This window comes from Plecotus auritus (assembly GCF_963455305.1).
Source record: "Plecotus auritus genome assembly, chromosome: 3".
NCBI classification, from domain to species: domain Eukaryota; kingdom Metazoa; phylum Chordata; class Mammalia; order Chiroptera; family Vespertilionidae; genus Plecotus; species Plecotus auritus.
In genome coordinates this window covers 46,728,738-46,752,420 of record NC_137772.1, presented here as the reverse complement: position 1 = coordinate 46,752,420, position 23,683 = coordinate 46,728,738, and the positions used below count along the sequence as shown (strand labels likewise).

Sequence of the window (23,683 nt, the reverse complement as noted above, 5' to 3'; positions counted from 1 at the left end):
AAAAAAATTTAGCAAGGAGATTAAGAATAATTTACTGTCAGATTAGAAGAGCTAAATATAATTTTGCATATAAAACATCCTATCTAATAAAGAGGGAATATGCTAATTAACCATCACTCCGTCACAAAGATGGCTGCACCCACAGCTGAGGCCAAGTTCCCATAAGGAGCCTTAACGAGCAATCAGCAGGGACCTGAGGCTACACCCTCCCCCGCCCCCGCCGTGGGGCTTGACAGGAGACCTCAGGCTGTGTCCCCCACCCGGCAGGGCTTGACAGGAGATCTCAGGCCGCACCCCACACCAGGCAGGGCTTGACAGGGGACCCCAAGGTGCGCTTCCTGTCCTGGTGCTGGGCTAGGGGACCTCAGGCTGCTCCCCCTGCCCCAGCGCCAGGCCGGGGGACCTTAGGCCACTCCCCCCACCCAGCAGGGCTTGACAGGGGAGCTCAAGGTGCACCCCCAGTGCTGGGTCGCGGGAACTCAGGCCACACCCTCTGCCCAGCGGGGCTTAACGGGGGACCTGAGGCTGCACCCCCCCTGCTGGTAGGGTTTGACAGGGGACCTGAGGCTGTGCCTCCCTCCCGGTGCTGGGCCAGGGGACCTGAGGCTACATCCCCTGCCCGAAGGGGCTTGACAAGGGTGGGACTGGCCAGGTCTGGATCTAGCCCAGTGGGGTGGGGGGGCGGCCGGGTCTGGGTCTCAAACGATTTTGAGGCGCATGTGGGTGGCCGAGGACTTGACTCTGGGTCCTGTGGTGAGCCCCAGACTCTGACAGGAGGAAGGTTTTTATATACATTTTACTAATTTTCTTTCATCTCTGACACTTCTGTTATAGAGAAAGGGCAAATAGCAATATTAAATTATTTCCTCTAATTAATCCCCTTTTAATGTGCACGAATTTCGTGCACTGGTTCACTAGTATTCAATAATGTATTGTATATCATGTGCATATATTTTCTTTTGTATATTTGTCATGTTTATAATTCCTTTAAAAGTTTTAGTATATTCTGTGTATTTCTGTTAACAGTATTAATTTCCTTTTGTAATATTCATGCACTCGGGGGCCAGGGGGGGTTCCTCAGCCTGGCCTGTGCCCTCTCGCAGTCCGTGCTGCCACGGAGGCGGGAGAGGCTCCTGCCACTGCCGCTGCAAGCCGTGAGCCCAGCTTCTGGCTGAGGGTGCTGCCCCTGTGGGAGCGCACTGACCACCAGGGGGCAGCTTCTGCATTGAGCATCTGCCCCCTGGTGGTCACTGCACCTCCTAGCGACCAGTCATTCCTCCATTCGGTCAATTTGTGTATTAGCCTTTTATTATAATTAGCCATATAACATTATTCTCTGCAATTCAAGTTTTGTTAATATTTGAGGTACTGATTACATCAGCATAGAACATGTGTGCTGTTCTGTAGTCTTTTGTCTCAAAAACAATGAATATACAGTTTTGTCAAAAGGCTTGTTTCCCAGACTTGCTGAAAAAGGCAACAAGACAACAAGTTGAGGCTGTAACACACTCTTATTTTAATATGATGTAAGTCTGCATAATTTAAAATGAAACATTAAAAAGTATATTGGTGAAAATATAATGGCTAATTTTTATATTGTTTTATCTAAGAGGAAATTACATAAGGGTAAGCTACTCAAGTTGTTTTGAACGCAAATTAACCTAAAGGTAGTTTGTGAGACACTACTCTCCTTTATATAAAGTGATAAATAGAACAGCAACATTGCAGAGCTTTTATATAATGAGGTCCAAATTATGTAATTGCAAGCTGTATATTTCTAAAACCTTATTTCTGAGCCATGTATGTATGTATTTATTTTTTAAATGTATTTTGTTGATTTCAGAGAGGAAGGAAGAGGGAGAGAGAGATAGAAACATCAATGATGAGAGAAAATCGTTGATAAGCTGCCTCCTGCATGCCCTACACTGGAGATGTGCCCTGACCAGAATTGAACTGTGACCTCTTTGTTCATAGATCAGTGCTCAACCACTGAGCCACATGGGCTGGCGAGTCATGTATTGATTATATATTGAATTCTTACTAAAGGTCTTTAAATATTTAACAGAAATCAGAGTCTCTGTTACATTTTCCAGCAGCTGTATAGTCAAAAAACAACAACAGTATAAATGTCAGCTAAATTTAGATAGCCAGAAAAACAATGCTGTAGTATTGTTGATAAAATCATCTTGTCCATTTTAACTGCTATTAATAAAATCCCCAATTATAAAGTCCAAGTCCTCAAAATTTGAATCCTGACTAGATGCATCAGGATTTCACTTATAAAGACAACCTTATGAAAAAATAACGTTTTTCCAATTTTTTATTAGGAACATTTTCAGTCATTCAGAAAAGTTGAAAGTAAGTACAACCACCACTTGTACATCCTTTGCTTAGATTCAGTAATTGTTAATACTTTGTTACATTTGCTTTGTAGTTGGCATGCTGTGCAGGAAGTCTAGAGTTAGGAATCAGGCCTATGATAATTCTAAATTTTAAGAATACTTGACTTTGTACAGAATCAGACTCTTTACATAGCATTTTCATATACTGTCTCATTTGCTCCTCTCAAGAATCTGCGCTAGCTGGGGCAGGTATCTTAATTGTACTACCGAAAAACAAATTTAGAGAGGTTAAGTAATTTATTTGCTGAGTCATATGTTGTTAAGTAGTAGGGCTAAGACTTGCTCTTATACATAGTGTGTGAGACACTACTCTCCTTTAACTTTGTGATGGTGTTAGTAAGTGCGTCTTAGGTCAGAATCATAGATTTGAATTGAGAAGGGATCTTAAACATCACTTAGTGTTTCTCAAAGGGAGTTCTATTGGTATTTTGGGAGGAACAGGCCTATTTTGTGAGACTTTACTTTGGATTGCATGAGGCTTAGCATAGCCCCCTCTAAGTATCTTCTCAACTATTACAACAATAAAACTGTCCCTACACATTTTCAGATTCCCTGGAAGGGAACAGGATTACCCTGGATTGAGAACCGCTTGTTAGTGTAACCATCCTGTTTTAAAGAAAGGAAAAGGAGAATAAACCTTTATTCAGCAACGATCATATGACAGATACCATGCCAAGTGACATATAATTTGGTCCTTACATCAGCTCTTTGCTCTAAGTATTACCTTCGTTTTACAGCTGAAGAAAGTGAGTCATTGCTTATGTAATTTGCCCAAGGTCACATGGAAGGTAAGTATTGGAGCCAGGATCAAGTACAGCTTTGTGTGATGCTAACATTCATGAGTCCCCTCTCCCACCACTATATAGACCTGACCCAGTGTAATAACTCAGAATCACTGCTAGTGATTTATAATTCTTATAATTTCTTCTTCTTCTTCTTCTCCTTCTTTTTTTTTTTTTTTTTTTTTTTTTTTGCTTTTAGTGCCTTTTTTAAGAATTGACAATTAGAAAAAGATTTTGGAAAATCTTTTGAAGGTATTTGTCAGTCATAGTTACTAGATATGATTTTCTAAGTTAAATGTTTCCTTTTAAATTTAACTCAAATCAGTAGTTTTCAAAAATGTCATTGTGGTGGTTATACAGCATTTTGAATGTATTTAATGCCACAGAATTGAACACTTAAAAATCGTTCAAATTGTAACTTTGTTTTTTTTATATTTTACCACAGTGCAATATACAGATCATGTATCATAGAAACCTATATAATCTTATTAATCAATGTTAAGATCATGTGCATGTGAAGCCTATATAATCTTATTAACCCACGTCACCCCAATAAATTTAATTTAAAAATTTTAATGTCACTAACATACTTGAAAATTTTGAAACATTTAAAATTAAAAATCAGAGTTTCAGCAAAACCATTCTACTCATTTGTGGTGTTATATAGTACTATCATAGTGATTCCTTTGGTTAAGATACATTATTTTTCTCTGCTTCATGATATACAGACCATATGCCAATACTACAACAAGGTTTGAATTTCTAAGGCTATAAGAATTAAACAAGAGGTCTGACTGGTGTGGCTCAGTGGTTGAGCTTCAACCTATGAACTGGGAGATTGTGGTTCAATTCCAGGTCAGGGCACATGCCCAGGTTTGGGGCTTGATCCCCAGTAGGGGGCATGCAGGAGGCAGTTGATCAGTGATTCTCTCTCATCATTGATGTTTCTCTTTCTCCTTCTCCCTTCCTCTTTGAAATCAAATCAATAAAAATATAAAACAAAAAAACCTTTTTAAAAAAAAAAGAAAATTTTAACTTCAAACAAATACATGTGAGAGTTTTGCTTTGAATGTGCTATCTTCTTTCTCTTTAAAGTGACCATGAATCAGACTGAACATAATCTGACAGTATCCCAGATTCCGTATCCACAAACATGGCACGTATTTTATGCAGACAAGTATACATGCAAAGATGACAATGAGAATTCTCAAGTGGAAGATATACCATTTGAAATGATGTTACTAAACCCAGATGCTGAAGGGAATCCACTTGATCATTTTAGTGCTGGAGAATCTGGTAAGAATATGCATTTAAATATATGTCATAAATACAGAAAAAGATCTAGCAGTATGCACAAATTTTTTTATGTTTTTAGATATTAAAAATTAAAAACTTACGTGTCTAATAGTAGAGAAATGATTAAATGAATCTTCTTATAGCATTTTAATTGGTATGCTATTAAGTTAAAAAAGCAAAACACTAAATTTTATATTGTATTACTTGAAGTATGTTAGGAAATGTAGAAAAGAAGTACAGAATATTAACAGGTTATTACCATATGTTAAGTGGTAGAAATTTAGAATTTTATTTTATCCTATATATTCTAAATCTTTTAAAAGTGATAACCTAGCATTATTTATTTATGTTGCAAATATTTTATTATTTTTTTAATAAATCTTTATTGTTCAGATTATTACAGTTGTTTTTCTTCCCCCGCCCCATAGCTCCCCTCCATATGGTTCTGACCCCACCCCATGCCTTTACCCCCCCGCCCTCCACCACTGTCCTCATCCATAGGTGTATGATTTTTGTCCAGTCTCTTCCGGCACCCCCCACACCCCTTTCCCCCCAAGGATTGTCAGTCCACTCCCTTTCTATGCCCCTGATTCTATTATATTCACCAGTTTATTCTGTTCATCAGATTTTTTTATTCACTTGATTTTTAGATTCACTTGTTGATAGATATGTATTTGTTGTTCATAATTTTTATCTTTACCTTTTTCTCCTTCCTCTTCTTAAAGAATACCTTTCAGCCCTGGCCAGTGTGGCTCAGTGGATAGAGCGTCGGCCTGCGGACTCAAGGGTCCCAGGTTCGATTCCAGTCAAGGGCATGTACTTTGGTTGCAGGCACGTACCCAGTAGGGGGTGTGCAGGAGGCAGCTGATTGATGTTTCTCTCTCATCGATGTTTCTAACTCTCTATCCCTCTCCCTTCCTCTCTGTAAAAAAATCAATAAAATATATTAAAAAAAAATACCTTTCAGCATTTCATATAATACTGGTTTGTCGGTGATGAACTCCTTTAGTTGTTTCTTATCTGTGAAGCTCTTTATCTGACCTTCAATTCTGAATGATAGCTTTGCTGGGTAGAGTAATCTTGGTTGTAGGTTCTTGCTATTCATCACTTTGAATATTTCTTGCCACTCCCATCTGGCCTGCATAGTTTCTATTGTGAAATCAGCTGACAATCATATGGGTGCTCCCTTGTAGGTAACTAACTGTTTTTCTCTTACTGCTTTTAATATTCTCTTTTTGTCTTTTGCTCTTGGCATTTTAATTATGATGTGTCTTGGTGTGGTCCTCTTTGGATTCCTTTTGTTTGGGGTTCTGTGCGCTTCCTGGACTTGTAAGTCTATTTCTTTCACCAGGTAGGGGAAGTTTTCTGTCATTATTTCTTCAAATAGGTTTTCAGTATCTTGCTCTTTCTCTTCTTCTCGCACCCCATAATTCGGTTGTTGGTACGCTTGAAGTTGTCCCAGAGGCTCCTTACACTATCTTCATATTTTTGGATTTTTTTTTCCTTTTGCTTTTCCAGTTGGGTGTTTTTTGCTTCTTTGTATTTCAAATCTTTGACTTGATTCTTTCAATCCTCTAGTCTGCTGTTGGATCTCTGTATATTATTCTTTATTTCAGCCAGTGTATGCTTAATTTCTAGTTGGTCCTTTTTCATATCCTTGAGGGTCTCACTAAATTTATCAGCGGTTTCTAGAAAATTCTTGAAAAACCTTATAACTGTGGTTTTGAACTCTATATCCTCCATTTCTTTCATTTGTGACCTGTTTCTTTGTCTCTGCATTTTGGCTGCTTCCCTGTTGATAGAGTGGCTTTGTGTGCTAGGTGTCCTATAGGGCCCAGTGGCTCAGCCTCCCCAGTTACCTGAGGTGGACACTCTTGGTGAACCCCTTTGTGGGCTATGAGCACAGTCTTGTTGAAGTTAAGCCTTGATTGTTGTTGGTATCACTGGGAGGAACTGACCTCCAGGCCAATTGGCTGTGAGGATCAGCTGTGTATATGAAGGGAGAACTTCTGTGCTGGAGACACCCTTATGAGGCAAGACTTGCTTTAGTGGGGCTTTGGTGCTCACTGAGTCTGCCCCCTGAGTGTGTCCCTTATGGATTTGAGGAGTTGTAATCTGGATGGTCCCACTCTGACCACTGGGTACACTGCGTCTTGGATCTCCAAGGAGGTGCTAATTTAGCCTCCGCCTGAGGCCACCCAGCAGGAGCTACGGAGAGATCTACAGATTCCTCTTCTTTGTTTGGGTTTTGGAGGTGTCCAGATGAGGCCCAGCTGTGAAGCAATGCAAGCTGTTGTGGGGCCTTGGGCCTTCTTTTGGATGTTCTGGGTCTCTCTGACTCAGCTGCAGTTTGTTAGGTAATTTTAGATTTCAAAGGACCAGGCCATTCATATGCAAACAGCTTGAGTGGGGCGGGGTCTCAGGGTGGAGCAAACAGCAATGGCTTCCCATCAGCCCTGCCCTAAGAGGCCCCTGGGTCTCAGTGTCCCTCGGTAATTGCTGCAAGCACCTCTGAGAGAAGCCGCCCTCGAGTTCTGCCCAATGCCAGACAGTCCAGTTTCTCCCTGTATGAGTCTGGGTCCCCAGAGTCTCGCTGGAACTGGAGTTCAGAGTAGTCAGGAGCTGTGTTTCCCTGTGGATTGAAAAAGCCAGCCGCGTACTCAGTTGCCAGCCCTCTCCGCATGCGCGCCTCTGTACCTCTGCCTTCCGCACCTCTGCACTTTACTTTCACAGCTCCTCTGGATCTCAGTGTGCTTTTCTCTTTCCTTCTAGTTGTAGAATTTCCACTCAGCCAGCCTTCCTGTGGTTCTGGATGATGTCCGTTTTGTCTTTTAGTTGTAGTTTTGAAGTGGTTGTGTGAGGCAGCAAGTTCAGGTGTTTACCTATGCCGCCATCTTGGTTTCTCAGCATTATTTTTATAAACAGAAAAATATTAATAAGTTAAGTAACTGAAATTAGAAACTTAATGACTACTTTGTATGACTATCCTTTTACTAGGTTGTTTGAGCAGATTTAAAGATTGTATTTATTGGAGCTTTCAACCATTTTAAGAATGATCAAAGTTTATAATGCTTTCCAAAATTAGGTGTACTCCCATTAAATTTTTCATCAAAATTTTAGGTTGATTGTATGGTACTACTGAAGTGAGATACTTAGCCCAAACAGAAATGATTTCTTGTGATTCATGATAGACATGCCAGAAAGTATCCTAATAGATTTGTAAATTAACATGTCAGAATGAAAACTAAGACCTGTAGGCCATCTGTCAAAGAAAATAAGATTCATGAGTTCATTAGCCATTCGGAAGCGTCAATCTGCTTAGAGAAAAATTTAATCCCATTACATCTCATTGGCCATCAAGTTGGATGGGTGGAGGTAGAACAGGAGTTGAGGCTACGTTATACAAAACTGATTGTTTAGTTCAAAATATAAATTGCCACAGAAAAGCAACTCAAGGAGCATGTGTTAAGGACAACAGGTTACAAGTAAATGTATGAAGAGAACAACTTTTTTAAAAATATCTTTTGGTCTGAAAAATATCTTTTGTCACTATCTATATAGTGACAAAATGAAATGCTAAATGTTTTAAAATAGTTAATTCTGAAAGTTTTTTGTGTAAAGGAAATTACATAAGGGTAAGCTACTCAAGTTGTTTTGAATGCAAATTAACCTAAAGGTTAAACTTTACTTAATGGTAGTTTGGATCATTGTGTTGCCAGTAGAAATAAGAAAAGCTGTTTTAGGGATCCACCCATGGGAGGTTGAGGTGGTGTTGTAAGATTTATTGGGGTTGAAATGGAAAGCAACCCCCAGGTTCCTGGGGTGTCATCTCCATCCGACCCACTGTGGAATATGACCAGCCTTGTCTCCATCAGGCCCAGAACAAAGGCCAGTGTCCAAAAATTTTGCCATGCTGCAGTTTACTGCAGTTTAGCCTCTGACCTTATTCAGCTAGCTTAGTCTGTTCCTGGCTGTACTTGGGCTGGTGCTGTGGCAGGCTAATGCTTGGAGTTCCACAGCTTCTGGCTGCTAGGGCCACATGACTGCTATGGAGGGAGAACATGTGAGAGAAACCATGGGGCGAGAGTGTGCGAGAAAAAGAGAGAGAGAGAGAGAGAGAGAGAGAGAGAGAAAGATAAAGATTGTCTTTGTTAGATGTTAGACTGAAAGTGGAGGGACCTCTCCCTGTGCCATCTTGGCTTCTACTGCCCAGTAGAGGAATTTTTCCTGCTATTTTATCTCTTCCTCAGTAATCTAAGGACTAAAAGATCCTTCCTGCCTGTTAGGTCCTGAGTATAGAGGAAGCAGTGGTCCCCTGGAGAGTGTATGAAGCTGTAGCTCCCTAATGAAGCAGATTTATTGTCTGATTCAGCTCTCTAGTTTATTAGACTTGATGTCTGATTCCCTTTGCTTCCTTCCTTTATTAATATCTAGCTACCTACACTAACAATTGTAGAGTACTATTAGAAGTTAAGGCAATGCTACCATTTCTTTTATCTTTCTAAAAGATGTTGGCATTTATTTTTCACTAGAGGCCCAGTGCACTAATTTGTGCACCAGTGGGGTCCCTCGGCCTGACCTGCAGGATCAGGCCGAAACCAACTCTCTGACATCTCCCAAATGGTCCTGGATTGTGAGAGCGTACAGGCCAGGCTGAGGGTCCCCACCAGTGCACGATCAGGGTCAGGGAGGGACATGGGAGATTGGCCAGCCGGGGAGGGACTGCGGGAGGGCTCTAGGGCATGACCAGCAGTCGGACATCCCCTGAGGGGTCCCGGATTGGAGAGGATTCAGGCCAGGCTGAGGGACCCCCAACACCCCATGCATAAATTTCGTGCACCGGGTCTCTAGTCTATATATATAAAAGCCCAGCTACTGGAATGGCGGAATGACCAGTGGCTATGACACGCAGTACGGCAGCCAACCAGCCTGATCTGGGGCCAGATCGGCCCACCCGCCACCCCCGGCTGGCCTAGCCGGCAAACTGCCCACGACCCCTCCCCCCAGATAGGCCCCCATCAGGTGGGGCGGCCGGACCCCACCCATGCACGAATTCATGCACCGGGCCTCTAGTTAGGATATATCTTGAGACACTTGAGGGCAGGATGGACCCTGTACCTCAGAGAGAGCAAGCATCATGGGTAGGCAAGAGTGTCCCAGGTGCTGCCTGTGACCCAATGACTCTCTTCCCTTCTCTTACCCTCTTGTCTCCCATCTCCTATCATTTTAGTTGGAGCTGAAGTTTTTGTGTTGATGTTCTTTTTAATATGTTTTTATTGATTTCAGAGAGGCTGGGAGAGGGAGAGAAAGAGAAACATCAATGATGGGAGAGAATCATTGATAGGCTGTCTCCTGCATGCCCCCTACTGGGGATCGAGCCCACAACCTGGGCATGTGCCCTGACTGGGAATCGAACTGTGACTTCCTGGCTCATGGGTCCATGTTCAAGCACTGTGCCACACCAGCTGGGCTGGAGCTGAAGTTTTTAAAGCTGTCCTGTTAAGTTTTCTTACTACTGAATGTTGCCAGTGCTTCTTCCTATTAAGCTTGCCTTAAAAGCTATACATTTCCTAATAACATAAGAGTTTGTCACTTGTTGCATGCTCGTTTAAGAGCATTTTTTTCTCTTTTGTGTATAAGTAAAATTTAATACCCAGCACCCATCTGTTTTAAAATTAGATTTTAATTTCAAAGTGAATATAGATTGCTTTCTTGTGAAGGATAGTGGCAGAACAAAAGTTAAAATTGATAGCTGAAGAGAAAAAAATATTTTTTTTTTCCAAAGGTGATTTATTTAAAAGAACACGAGGGCAGAATTCATGTTTTATTTTTAAAGTGTCTTGTGGACAGGGTTAGGGTAAAAATAATTTATGCAAAATTCAATGAACTAAGTATAGGACAAATGACCTAGTTCAAGGTATTTAATATATTACCTCAATGAAGTAATTTGTTGGTTATAATGTTAGCTTTTTCAAAAGATACACTTAATCTTGAATAATCCTAAAACACTTTTTTGCTGGTGACATGTCTTATTTTCAAAATTTCCTCCCTCTCCTATATTATTCTGATTACTCAGTAAATCATCTGAGGATTTTCTTTTCATACTGGATTTGTAACCTAATGAAGTCTAAAACTTTACCTTGTAATGGATATTCTGTACAGAATTATAAGTAAGTAAAACTTTAAATAGAATTCCATGTTTAATTCTTTATACTAAGAAGGAAAGCTAAAAACCAGGATTTAAAACACAAGCTAGCAAAAAGAATTTTACTGAGTTATAATATAATCAGCATATTTTCCATCTTGTTACATTACTATTACAATCCCAGGTTTATTGTCCCATTATTTCTAAAGCTGAATACTTTTTCTATGTAGGGAATTTTATAATCAAATATGCCTTTTCTGTTATTTGATTTTCTCTTCCTAAAGACTAAATATAAACATGCCTTTTCACCTGGACTAGAGAGTGGACTATCGCCATTTGTATACATAGAGCAGGAGAGACACCCAGTGGTTGAAATACTTCTTATCTCTCTTTTTTTTTCTCCTAACCCTGCCAAAAACATGATTGAGATTGAACTGTTTATTGACTATTTTTCCTATTAGTATCTGGATTGCTTTTCTAAAATTATTTGTCATATAATGGAAATATTCCCTTCTCTGCCTTTTGGCTGGAGTTTGCCACAAATGAGAATTGGAGTAGGTTCGGTATTCACAATTGGAATGGAAGTGATTGCAATTTAGACTGTTCATCCACAGGTTCAATAGAGACAGCTCTATCCATATCCACTGTCACTAGACTCTCGTGTTATTTACATAGGATATAAAAGCCCTAATATTGAAGATTAACTTTAGATGTAACCAAGTAAATGCAATTCATTAAACTCGAAGCTAGCCTTCTGGTTTATTATAAAAATTTTCTGAAATTTCTGAAAAATTAAGACAGTCAAAATATTCCAGGTAATTCAGGAAAGGGGTGGGAAGGATTTATCATGAGGATGCAGGAAGGCTGAACTGAAAGCTGCTACTATAGTAGGAAGGAGCGAGAGGCCGCTTAATGACTGGCACCATTTTTAATATGAAATCTGCACATTTACTTCGTTTTTGTCTTTACTCACCAGCTCCCTTTGATCATTCAAAATTTCAGTGTACTCAAAATTTTTATTTTATTATGGTCTGGGTTGACTCCTTTGGCCTATCCCAATATTAGCCCTTTTTAGCTTCAATTTCTGTTGCCTAATCCTTTCCATGTTTTGTGGTTTGATTTCCCAAGAGAATATGATTAGCCTAATTTATTTTTGAGAACCAAGTTATGCTGTTTTTTGGCCAATGGCTAGTCTTTGGACTGGTGGCCATTTAGACAGGTGGTATAGTTTAAGTTAACTGTGAAGTGGAGTCACATGGTACCACAGGGTTTCCTCGTTGACCAGAGATGAAGACAGTTAACTTCAGAAGGGGGCTCTGGTCAGGACAGGTATTTTGAAGCTTTGTCCAAATGGAAATTTAAGGTAATGATACATTCCACAGCTGTGGCTCTGGCACTTAGCTGCAATCAGAATCACCTGAAGGGTTTATTAAAGCACAGATTGCTGGGCCCTGCACCCAGAGTTTTTGATTCAGTAGGTCTGGGGTGAGGCTCAGGAATTTTCATTTCTAACAAGTTCCCTAGTAATGCTGCTGATACCGGCCCTTGGATCTCACTTTGAGACCTGTTGTCAGGGTATATTTTACTATTGTTGATTAACTAAAGCGGTTTCTAAGTGTCTTACAAAAGAAATCCACTTTGAGGCTAAAAAGTATATCTAACAATGCTGAAATCATTGTTTTAATTTACTATTTTTGAAAAAAACTTTTATCTTATGGGTAGTCTTTGGGCTTATGCCTTGGCCACTATGCTTTTTAATAGATTAACTAGTTTAATCTGTCTTCCTATAGTTAGAACTGTCCAAAAGTATAACATTTTTAAATTTCAATGATCTCCTTTTTTCCCCCTCTTACAAAAGTGAATGCTATGACTTCAGTTAAAAAACAAGTTCTAGAAATTCAATGATAGAAAGATTTGAAAGCAACCCAATACTATAACTGGCTTGTTTTACTGAAGCAAACTCCTTTCTTCTCTTCACAGGGTTACATGAGTTCTTTTTCCTCCTAGTCCTAGTGTACTTTGTGATTGCTTGCATTTATGCTCAATCATTGTGGCAGGCTATTAATAAAGGAGGACCCATGCACATGATTTTAAAGGTTCTGACAACTGCATTGCTGTTACAAGCTGGTTCAGCTTTAGCTAATTACATTCATTTCTCCAGGTAACTTACAACCACTAAAACTGTGTTCATCATTACGTCTAATTAATCCTAATTAGTCCACCAAAATTATGCTTGATTTGATTATAAACAATTTTTTTCACACTTGTAATTTATACTGATACTCTCCTCTTCAATTCCTCAGTTACTCCAAAGATGGAATAGGGTTACCTTTTATGGGAAGTTTGGCAGAATGTGAGTATCTTTCTGAGCCTTTTATTTATTTGTTTATTTATTTTTTTAATGTAAACTTGCTATCTACTTCTTGTTTGTTTTTCTTTTTTGTAAATTATTTCTGTCCTACAGTATTTTTTATTCAAGGTTGGTTTGAATTTAACATGACTGAACACAGGGCTACAGCTTTAGTTCCCATATACCCTGTTTAGTTTTTTCTTAATAATAGGCAATGTGTGTAGCTGCTTATTGGTTTTAGAGCATATTCATATGTGTTCTTCCATTTTATCCTCAATAAAACCTCAGTAAGGTATAGGTTTGCTTATTCCTGTTTTGCAGATAAAGAATCAGGGCTCAGTGGCATGAAGCGTATTTCCAAATGTCAGTCAGCTGTTGAGTGGCAGAGCCAAGACTCAGACACAAGTTTTCTGACCGGAACTGAAGCCTTTTTCCTATTTTTAACCTTTTTTTTTTTTTTTACTTTTTTCCCTCTTTTCTGACCCAGAGCCATAGAGTATAACTGAGCTGACTTATAGCTTTGCCATTGATGGGCTTCTATGTGTTTTGCCTCTTTAGGCCTCAATTTCCTCACCCAAAATGCAGCTAAATTATTTAAGCTCTGTCCAGCTTTAAAATATTATATGTTTCTATTAAACATTCAGAGTCATCTAAGAGAAAAGAGTGTGAGAAACTTTGGGGGTAAAAAGAGCTCTAGATGATGTTAAAAAAGGAGAAGCAACTCTTGTTATGTCTAAGAGGGGAGCAGTACACATTCTCTTCACAAGGAAAATTAAAGGTTCTAGAAGTTTTTTAGAACCTTAAAATAGCAAGTGTCTACACTATGTATCTTCACTGTGGGTTAAAAAGCAAAAGTCTTTAAAAAAATACTTTTATTGATTTTAGAGGGGAAGGGAGAGAGAGAGAAATAGAATCATCAATGAGAGAGAATCATTGATCAGCTTCCTCCTGCAAGCCCTACACTGGGGATCAAGTCCACAACCCAGACATGTGCCCTGAATGAGAATTGAACCTTGACCTCCTGGTTCATAAATTGACGCTTAGCCCTAGCCAGTTTGGCTCAGTGGATAGAGCATTGGTCTGCGAACTGAAGGGTCCCGAGTTCGATTACTGTCAAGGGCACATGCCCAGGTTGAGGGCTTGATCCCCAGTTGGGGGCATGCAGGAGGCAGCCAATCAATGATTCTCTCTCATCATTGATGTTTCAATCTCTCTCCCTCTCCCTTCCTCTCTAAAATCAATGAAAATATATTTAAAAATAAATAAATAAATCAACACTGAATTGCTGAGCCATGTTGGCTGGGCAAAGCAAAAGTCTTTTTTTTTTTTTTTTTTAATAAAACTGCAGTAAATCAATATTATTCATTTTGGTAGTTTTGACAAGTTAAATGTTTAAAATTTTAAGATTTTTAATCAAATCCCACAGAATAGAATTTTTGTGTAATCTGTGTATTTTACCTACAATTAATTATTTTTTAACAACAAATAAACATTGTTCTACCTATCCTCAAAGTTACAGTATTATATCAATACTAGAAGCCCAGCGCACGAAATTGCGTGGCCCTGCCCACCCGCGCGTGCCTCTCCATGCTCACAGCCCCACCCACCCGTGCCGGTCTTTGGTTGTTATGGCATTAGGGCCACTGGGTTTTTATAATATAGATGGCCAGTGCACGTTATGGCAGCCCCTGCGTTGAGCATCTGCCCCCTGGAGGTCAGTGTACATCATAGCTACCTGTCGGAGGGACAAACACTTAGCCTTTTATATATATAGACAGAGGCCCAATGCACAAAATTCATGCAAGAGTAGGCCTTCCTTCCTCTGGCTGCCGGCGTCAGCTTCCCTCTGACACCCGGGACCAGGGGTTTCCGGCCACCGGGACCCAGGCTTCCCTCGCAGTCTTGTCTTCATCCAGAAGGTTGTCCAGAAGGACATTTGGTCTAATTAGCATATTATGCTTTTATTATTATAAATGTGTATAACTTAGTATGTAAAGAAATGAACCAGAAAAGTCAGGTGTTTTTCCCCCCAGGTATTTGTTTTTGCAGATTAGCAACTTATGTAGGATTATTTCTTTGGCTATGACTTTTTTAACTAACTGAATATGTACTTGTGAAATGCTTAATAAAAAGTAATTAGCATTATAGGCATTTAAAATTTATGAAAGAAAACTGTGCTTGGTCTGAAAGGCTATGATATTTTATCTCACTCAAATGTAGTGACAGTTTATTATCAGAATTCATTATTATAAATATATAAGCATAAATGTAGAGTATCCAGTTTTAATTTGGCAGAGCAGGGGGAAAATATGTCAAAATATATTTGAAAAAATATACTAATAGGTTTTTGGCTTGTAACTTTTAAATATAAGTATTATACTATAACTAGTTTTATCTGTTTCTCCAAGAATTTCTTTATATAAAAGAAGTTACAAAGTTATGGATGGCAATTTGAGGAAAGTTTTATTTTGTTAAACTGTGATCACGTGTTCATTCTAAAATCCAGATTAAAGTACACTATGAAAAGTGATAATCTCTTTAAAATCAGTAAATACTCTCTTCTAAAATTAATAGGCCTTGAAATATTTATAGGTTATCTTTTTCTTGTGGCGCTGAAAAGGGTGCATGCAGGTGCTTTTGTTGCATCCTCTTTAAAGTAGCAGGCTTTCCCTGCAGTGTAGATGATGGCCACCTGGTGGCACATCACACTAATGCGTGGAGTATTTTATTTGTCTCGGGACTGACACTGAAGCCAACATAATTGGATGTTACTGCAGCTATGTGTTTTATTGTCATGCTATTTCTTATGAATAGTTTTAGAAAATACTCTTCAAATTGTAGTTCAGCCATCAAAAAAAATTAGCAACTGAGAAATGAAGACACCAATATTCTTTACATGGCAGAAATTATATTTAAAATTTGTTCCTTTTAATAAGCAGTGAGATATAAACAGGATTATGTACTTAAAGAAGCTAAGAAAAATGGGAAACAGAGATTTAAAGTTTATCTCCTTTTTTTAAATATATTTTTATTGATTTCAGAGAGGAAGGGAGAGGGAAAAAGAGCCAGAAACATCAATGATGAGAGAGAATCATTGATTGGCTGCCTCCTGCACGCCCCCAACTGGGGATTGAGCTGGCAACCCAGGCATGTGCCCTTGACCAGAACTGAACCTGGGACCCTTGAGTCCGAAGGCCAACACTCCATCCACTGAGCCAAACCGGCTAGGGCTAAAGTTTAATATAATGGGTTATTGGCATGCATATCCATGTAGTAAAACAGGAGTATTGCACTTGTTTTAACTATTCTCATACATGTTTACAAATTTAATGGCAAAATTTTACTTTTTTAAGAATTGTTACACATGAATACATATTATTGAATTTCATCAGTTCTCTTTGAAAATGCCCATCTTTTTGTAGTTTAAAAATTAATTATATTCTCAACTCAAAAGGGACCACATTCATTGTATTATGAAAACGTGGTTGTCTTTGGTTTTCATTTCCCATTAGTTTTTGACATCACTTCCCAAATTCACATGTTATTCCTACTTCTGAGTCTGTGCATGGGCTGGACAATAGTCAGAATGAAGAAGTCTCAAAGCAGACCTCTGCAATGGGATTCTACTCCTGCATCCACTGGCATTGCTGTGTTCATTGTCATAACACAGGTGAGTACTGGCATTCAGTGTTTCTACTTTTCAATATTCAGAAATACAAATCTAGATATATATCATATCAGAATTGAAACTTGGGATCCATAAGTAATGTGCGTCATTTTAAAGTGTGAATTTAAAGAGTGATAGATCAGATAACCTGTTAATCTTCTTAGTACTGAATTTAATTGTAATTTACCTGAATTTGTGCTTCCTATTGCTTATTCAAGTACAATATGTTTAATACTAGGTTAGATTCTTATTTCCTACTTAATAGTTTTCTTTTCATATTTTCTAGCACATAGTAAGTACTCAACATTGAAGGAGTGAATCAGTGAATTTGAGATTCATTCACTGGCAAGGATCTTTAGGTTCAGTTTTTCTACTTTATACATGAAATAATTCAAGTGAATATCTGAGATCAATGAAAAAGCAAAATGTAGTATAAAAAAAGAATGGGATCTTGTTTTTAAAAACAATTACAAAAACAATTTGGGGTTTTAGAAAGGTCCTCTGCCTTTTTCCTCTCTATAGCGATAGTATAGATGTTATTCTACAGTCTCCATATGCCTGTGTGCAATGGCTTTATAAAAATTAAGAAGAAAGGTACAAACATAAAAATTGGTACTGAGTTTGTAACCATCATTGGCTATAGATAAAAATGAAATATACACCTGGGCTCTGACAATGACATTATAATCTAAATTTTAATGCATTAAATAGTTGCAAAATTTATTAAGGAATGATAAGGTCTGTGCTTCATTCTTCCCTGTACTTCTAGTATTTAGTAAGTACAGTAGGTGCCGAATGAAGTAAGTGTCTTGAATTAACATGATTGAATTTAGAAAGAGACTATATCACAGTTAGTGGTATTTAGAAAGGAGATAATGCCAGGAAGGGAAGGCTCATGAGAAAGAAGGTGGGGGTGGGTGGGTGGGAAGAGATTAGCCCAAGAACTTGTATGCATATATGCATAATCCATGAACACAGACAATTGTGTGGTGAAGGGCGGGGGGTGGAGGGGTGGGACTAGAAGGGGTCAATGGGGGAAAAACGGAAACATATGTAACACTTTCAACAATGAAGATTAAAAATTGAATTAAAAGTAATTAGACCAAGGACAAGATTCTACCAACTTAATGTGTTTGACTCAAGATTTGTGGAGTTTAGTGTTAATATCAGGTTAAATTTTCATTTCTCAATGAATAACTATTAAAATTTAAATTTTTATTATTTTATTGTAATTTAACTTGATTATCCTGGACAAATACAAATTAAGAATTGAGATTATGACACTACCCTAGACTATATGTGAGCATTTGTGAAGAATACATTAGATCTAACCCTGGTACTCAACAACTCAGACAAGGTGAATGATACAGGCAACCAGAGACTATATGAATACTTATGCATATTCCATAGGTCATGTATTCACATACATATATGAAAATATGGGAGTTCAAATTGTAAAAATGTGAGTCATGGGAATTGGTAGGGTTTTCTTCTGCTTTATTGCAGTATAATTGACAAGTAGAAATTATATATATTTAAGATATACAACTCGATGTTTTGGTATACATATACATTTGAGATGATTATAAACATATTCATTACCTCACATAGATAGCAGGAAATGGTAATTCTATAATGGCACTTTTTGTTGTAAAAGTTAAGTTTAGAAATGGAGGATGGGAAGATAAGGGGTGAGTGGGTTGTAATATATGGTGACAGATGATTTGACTTTGGGTGCTTGACAGTGCAATATACAGATCTTATAACAGAAATTGACACCTGAAACCTGTTTGATCCTATTAACCAATGTCATCCCAATAAATCTAATAATTAAAAAAAAATGTAAGAAATCAGATGGGTACAATTGGGTGGAGTGGAGGAGTAACATTTTCAGTAATACAGAGCAAATATTTAGTCCAAGAAGGAAATTCATGTGTGCCAGATAACAAAGGAGATCACCTATCAAGAATGGTAGCAAGATTTGAGAATGAGAAAAAGAAGAGGTTGCTGGTTAATAAAGTCTAAGAATTGGAATTAATACTTGAGTTTTGACATGAATATTTTGGAAGCCACGGAAGACACGATTCTGAGGTCTGGGTTGGCAAGTGAGGAAGCACAGAGGCTTACTGATTATTATAATAATTTATTTAAGTGATTGATGTTTGATAAAGATGGAAGGAATATGAATACAGATTTCTACTGAATAACAATAAACAGAACAGCTTGATGAAGAACTTGCTGAGCTTTTTACTTTTACAGTAACAATATGGAAGAAAAAGAAGTAAGGATAGGTAACTGTGCTCTTGGTGCTTATAATGAATATTAAAAATATATTCTCCTTTACCCAGGAAGGTTACCATGGAAAAAGAGTAAAATCTGAATCAGCAATTCTAACTGTTTATTTCCGGATTACAAAAAATACTGAGATATTTGAAAGTTATCCTGAGATAGTAGTCTTGAATGCAAGACAGTTTGATTTCGAATACGGTGTTGAAGAAAAAGATGGATTTGGAAAAAAGTTTATATTTATTCTCTTAATCATTTCAACTTATTTTTATCCTTACAGATATCTTACTTGAGTCATGATAGCAATAGCATTTTTTATCTTTTGTATGTGGTCTCATTTGGTAATCCATTTTCTCTAGCTTAGGGTTTCAGCAAGGAAAAGACTGCTTGTGCTTTATTAACTGACAACTTTATAGTCTGATAAATCTTAGAACCTCTTAGGAATGTTGGTGTGTTTAAATGTATGTTTAAAATAGTTGAAAAGTACTTTATTGTAAGCAGATAAGATTTTTTTTTTCTCGAAATGTATTTTTTTTTTTTTTCAGAGTATTTTGCTACTTTGGGAACAGTTTGGAGAGACCAGTCCTCACAGCTATTATTCACACCACAACTTAGCAGGGATCCTGCTAATCATTTTAAGAATTTGCCTGGCATTGTCATTAGGCTGTGGACTCTACCAGATCATCACAGTGGAGAGGAGTACCCTGAAAAGAGAGTTCTACATCACTTTCGCCAAAGTATGGGTTTGGTTAGAAAATGGCTTCTAATTATCAGCTTTGTTCTGCTTTCTTTTTCTTTTTCTTTTTTCAAAAATATATTTTATTGATTTTTTACAGAGAGGAAGGGAGAGGGATAGAGAGTTAGAAACATCGATGAGAGAGAAACATTGATCAGCTGCCTCCTGCACACCTCCTACTGGGGATGTGCCCACAACCCAGGTACATGCCCTTGACTGGAATCGAACCTGGGACCTTTCAGTCCACAGGCTGATGCTCTATTCACTGAGCCAAACCGGTTAGGACTATTCTGCTTTCTTTAGGAAGTATATAGGCAACTACATGCCAATACTCCTTAAACTTTTATTATGTGCCAGGCACTACTGTAAGCCTTTCATGTGCTTCAACTCATTTAATCTTCACAACCTATGACATGTGGATGATACTATCCTTATTTTATAGAACCCGTAGAACAGCGGTTTCCATGTAATTTTTGGCAGGTCATTTTTGTCTGGTTCATGATTTCTTTACCAATAGGGAGTTGACATTTTTCTGCAGTATCAGAATTTAAAAATTTTTTTAAATTAGAATACAGCTTACATTTCTCAAAAAACAGTTACTAATTGACTATTACTAGATACTGTTACTCAGAATTATGCAGTGATTTAAAACAAATTGTGAGGAGCTATCCTTGGCATAAGCAGATGGAACAGGAAGCTGAGTCCATATTATGTTTTAGCCATTTCACTGCCTCCATATGAGATGTTCACTTTATTCCCCCACTGCCCTTCATATGATAATGAGATCTAAAAGCAAATTTAATTTTTTTTTCTATACCCATCTAATAAAGGGGAAGACCAGGAGAGAGGTTGGGCAGTGACACTGCAAGCCTTCCTCCATAGAAGGTTATGTTTTCCTGTCAGATTGAGAGAATCCATATTCCTTCATCTTGGCAAGTTGAATAGCACTCTGATGAGTTTTTCCTCAGCCCACCCTGCTCCCCAGAAATCTCTGAGGAGTCAGAGGCTGCGGTGGAAGAAGGGCCACACTCCTTTATTGCTGGTGCACAGTTTAAAGTGGCTGCAGCCTAGAAACACCTTTAGGCTCTGAGCACCAAACAGGCAAGAAAAGGCCATTGCGCTTCCAAATTTTTACAGGGAAAGCAGTGCTTATTGTTTGAAAAGTGGTTATGTATTTAAGATGTTTAAAAACTAAATTTTGGAGAAACCAAGATGGCGGCATAGGCTAACACCTAAACTGCTGCCTCGTACAACAATTTCAAAACTACAACTAAAAGACAAAACAGACATCATCCAGAACCACAGGAAAGCTGGCTGACTGGAAATTCTACAACTAGAAGGAAAGAGAAAAGCACACGGAGACTCAGAGGAGCTGCAAAAGGCTAAGGTACAGAGACGTGTGCGGAGAGGACTGGCAGCTGAGTGCGTGGCTGGCTTTCTCAAGTGGGAGGGAGACGGAAGCCTCTGACTGCGCTGAACTCCAGTTCCGGGCAAGACTCTGGGAACCCAGACTCATTCGGGGAGAAACTGGACTGTCTGGCAGTGGGCGAAACTTGAGGGCGGCTTTCTCTCAGAGATGCTTGCAGCGATTACCATGGGACACTGAGACCCAGGGGCCTCATAGGACAGGGCTGACAGGAAGCCAAGGCTGCCTGCTCCACCCTGAGAATCCGCCTCATTCAAGCTGAGCACAGAGGCTTTTGCAATTTTGCAAGTCTTGTCTCATAAGGGTGTCTCCAGCACAGAAGTTCTCCCAGCGTAGACACAACTGATCCTCACCGCCAATTGGCCTGGAGGTCAATTCCTCCCAGTGATACCAACAACAATCAAGACTTAACTAAAACAAGGCTGAGCCACTGGGCCCTATAGGACACTTAGCACACAAAGCTACTCTACCAACTCAGGGAAGCAGCAAAAATGCGAAGACAAAGAAATAGATCACAAATGAAAGAAATGGAGGAAAGCAAATGACTGGATATAGAGTTCAAAACCACAGTTATAAGGTTTTTCAAGAATTTCCTAGAAAAGGCCGATAAATTTAGCGAGACCCTCGAGGATATGAAAAAGGACCAACTAGAAATTAAACATACACTGACTGAAATAAAAAATATTATACAGAGACCTAACAGCAGACTAGAGGACTGCAAGAATCAAGTCAAAGATTTGAAATACAAAGGAGCAAAAAACACTCAACCAGAAAAGCAAAAAGAAAAAAGAATCCAAAAATTTGAAGATAGTGTAAGGAGCCTCTGGGACAACCTCAAGCATACCAACATCCAAATTATGGGGGTGCCAGAAGAAGAGAGAGAGCAAGATACTGAAAACCTATTTGAAGAAATAATGACTGAAAACTTCCCCCACCTGGTGAAAGAAATAGACTTACAAGTCCAGGAAGCCCACAGAACCCCAAACAAAAGGAATCCAAAGAGGACCACACCAAGACACATCATAATTAAAATGCCAGGAGCAAAAGACAGAGAATATTAAAAGCAGCAAGAGTAAAACAGTTAATTACCTACAAGGGAGCACCCATACGATTGTCAGCTGATTTCTCAACAGAAACTATGCAGACCAGACGGGAGTGGCAAGAAATATTCAAAGTGATGAATAGCAAGAACCTATAACCAAGATTACTCTACCCAGCAAAGCTATCATTCAGAATTGAAGGTCAGATAAAGAGCTTCACAGATAAGAAACAACTAAAGGAGTTCATCACCACCAAACCAGTATTATATGAAATGCTGAAAGGTATTCTTTAAGAAGAGGAAGAAGAAAAAGGTAAAGATAAAAATTATGAACAACAAATATCTATCAACAAGTGAATCTAAAAATCAAGTGAATAAAAAATCTGATGAACAGAATAAACTGGTGAATATAATAGAATCAGGGGCATAGAAAGGGAGTGGACTGACAATTCTCGGCAGGGGAGGGGTGTGGGGGGTGTAGGAAGAGACTGGACAAAAATCGTACACCTATGGATGAGGACAGTGGTGGGGAGGTAAGGGCAGAAGGTAGGGTGGGAACTGGGTGGAGGGAGCTATGGGGGGAAAAAAGAGGAACAATTGTAATAATCTGAACAATAAATATTTATTAAATTAAATAAATAAATAAAAACTAAATTTCTTCTTTGTTTTATGTTTAAAACAATATCAAACTCTCATTGAACCTAAACATTTATTTTTATTTATTATAATTTAACTTTTTGAATGGGTTCAAACATTCAAAAGTATTTAAAGAGTAGCAAAACATGTTTCTTAGCTGTCTTCCATCCACTCAATTATCACCTCATATAATCACTGTTGTTTTAATTTATCCTCCCAGAGAATTTTAAATATATAATTGTATGTTTTTCCCTCCATTTTATATAAATGGTAGCATAGTAATTACGTTTTTCTACATAGTTTTTTCCTTATTTTCAATATAGTAAGCATCTCAACAACTATTGTTTGTTAACTTATTATTTTATTTCAAATTTTAATTTTGGAAAAGAGAATATGTTGCCAAGGTTTTGGGAAAAATAGAAAAGAGATCTTTGAAAAGTATAATGTTAAAAAGCTTCCCATTCTTACTTGCTCAGTTCCACTCTCTTTTGTACTAACACCCTCAAACAGGTAACCACCATCAGTCACTTTTTTGTGTATTCTTTCACAATTTCTTTGTGTGTGTGTATATATATACAAATATGACTGTACAGCCTGGCCGGTGTGGCTAAGTGGTTGAGTGTCGACCTATAAACCTGGAGGTCACAGTTTGATTTCTGGTCAAGGCACATGCCTGGGTTGCGGGCTCGATCCCTCAGTGTGGGATGTGCAGGAGGCAGCCGATCAATGATTCTCTCATCATTGATGTTTCTATCTCTCCTCCCTTACTCTCTGAAATCAATAGAAATATATTTTAAAAAATACGAATATACATTCTTATATTTTTACAGAAATATACATTTGTACATTGGTTTTTCTCAATTACTAATTTGTTACTTAATGTATTCATAGTGTATCAAAATGTCCAAATGTAGATTT

The 23,683-nt window shown here is 38.3% G+C and overlaps 1 protein-coding gene across 2 annotated transcripts in view; it reads left to right on the top strand.

Moving 5' to 3' along the window:
* GPR180 (G protein-coupled receptor 180) overlaps positions 1–23,683 on the top strand; it is a 32,943-nt gene that overhangs the window by 6,488 nt on the left and 2,772 nt on the right. For both annotated transcript variants that reach the window (XM_080660664.1, XM_080660665.1), the window contains 5 exons: positions 4,280–4,480; positions 12,606–12,786; positions 12,929–12,978; positions 16,488–16,645; positions 19,474–19,665. In XM_080660664.1, coding sequence (XP_080516790.1) covers positions 4,280–4,480; positions 12,606–12,786; positions 12,929–12,978; positions 16,488–16,645; positions 19,474–19,665 — 782 coding nt within the window. The remainder of the gene's footprint in view (positions 1–4,279; positions 4,481–12,605; positions 12,787–12,928; positions 12,979–16,487; positions 16,646–19,473; positions 19,666–23,683) is intronic.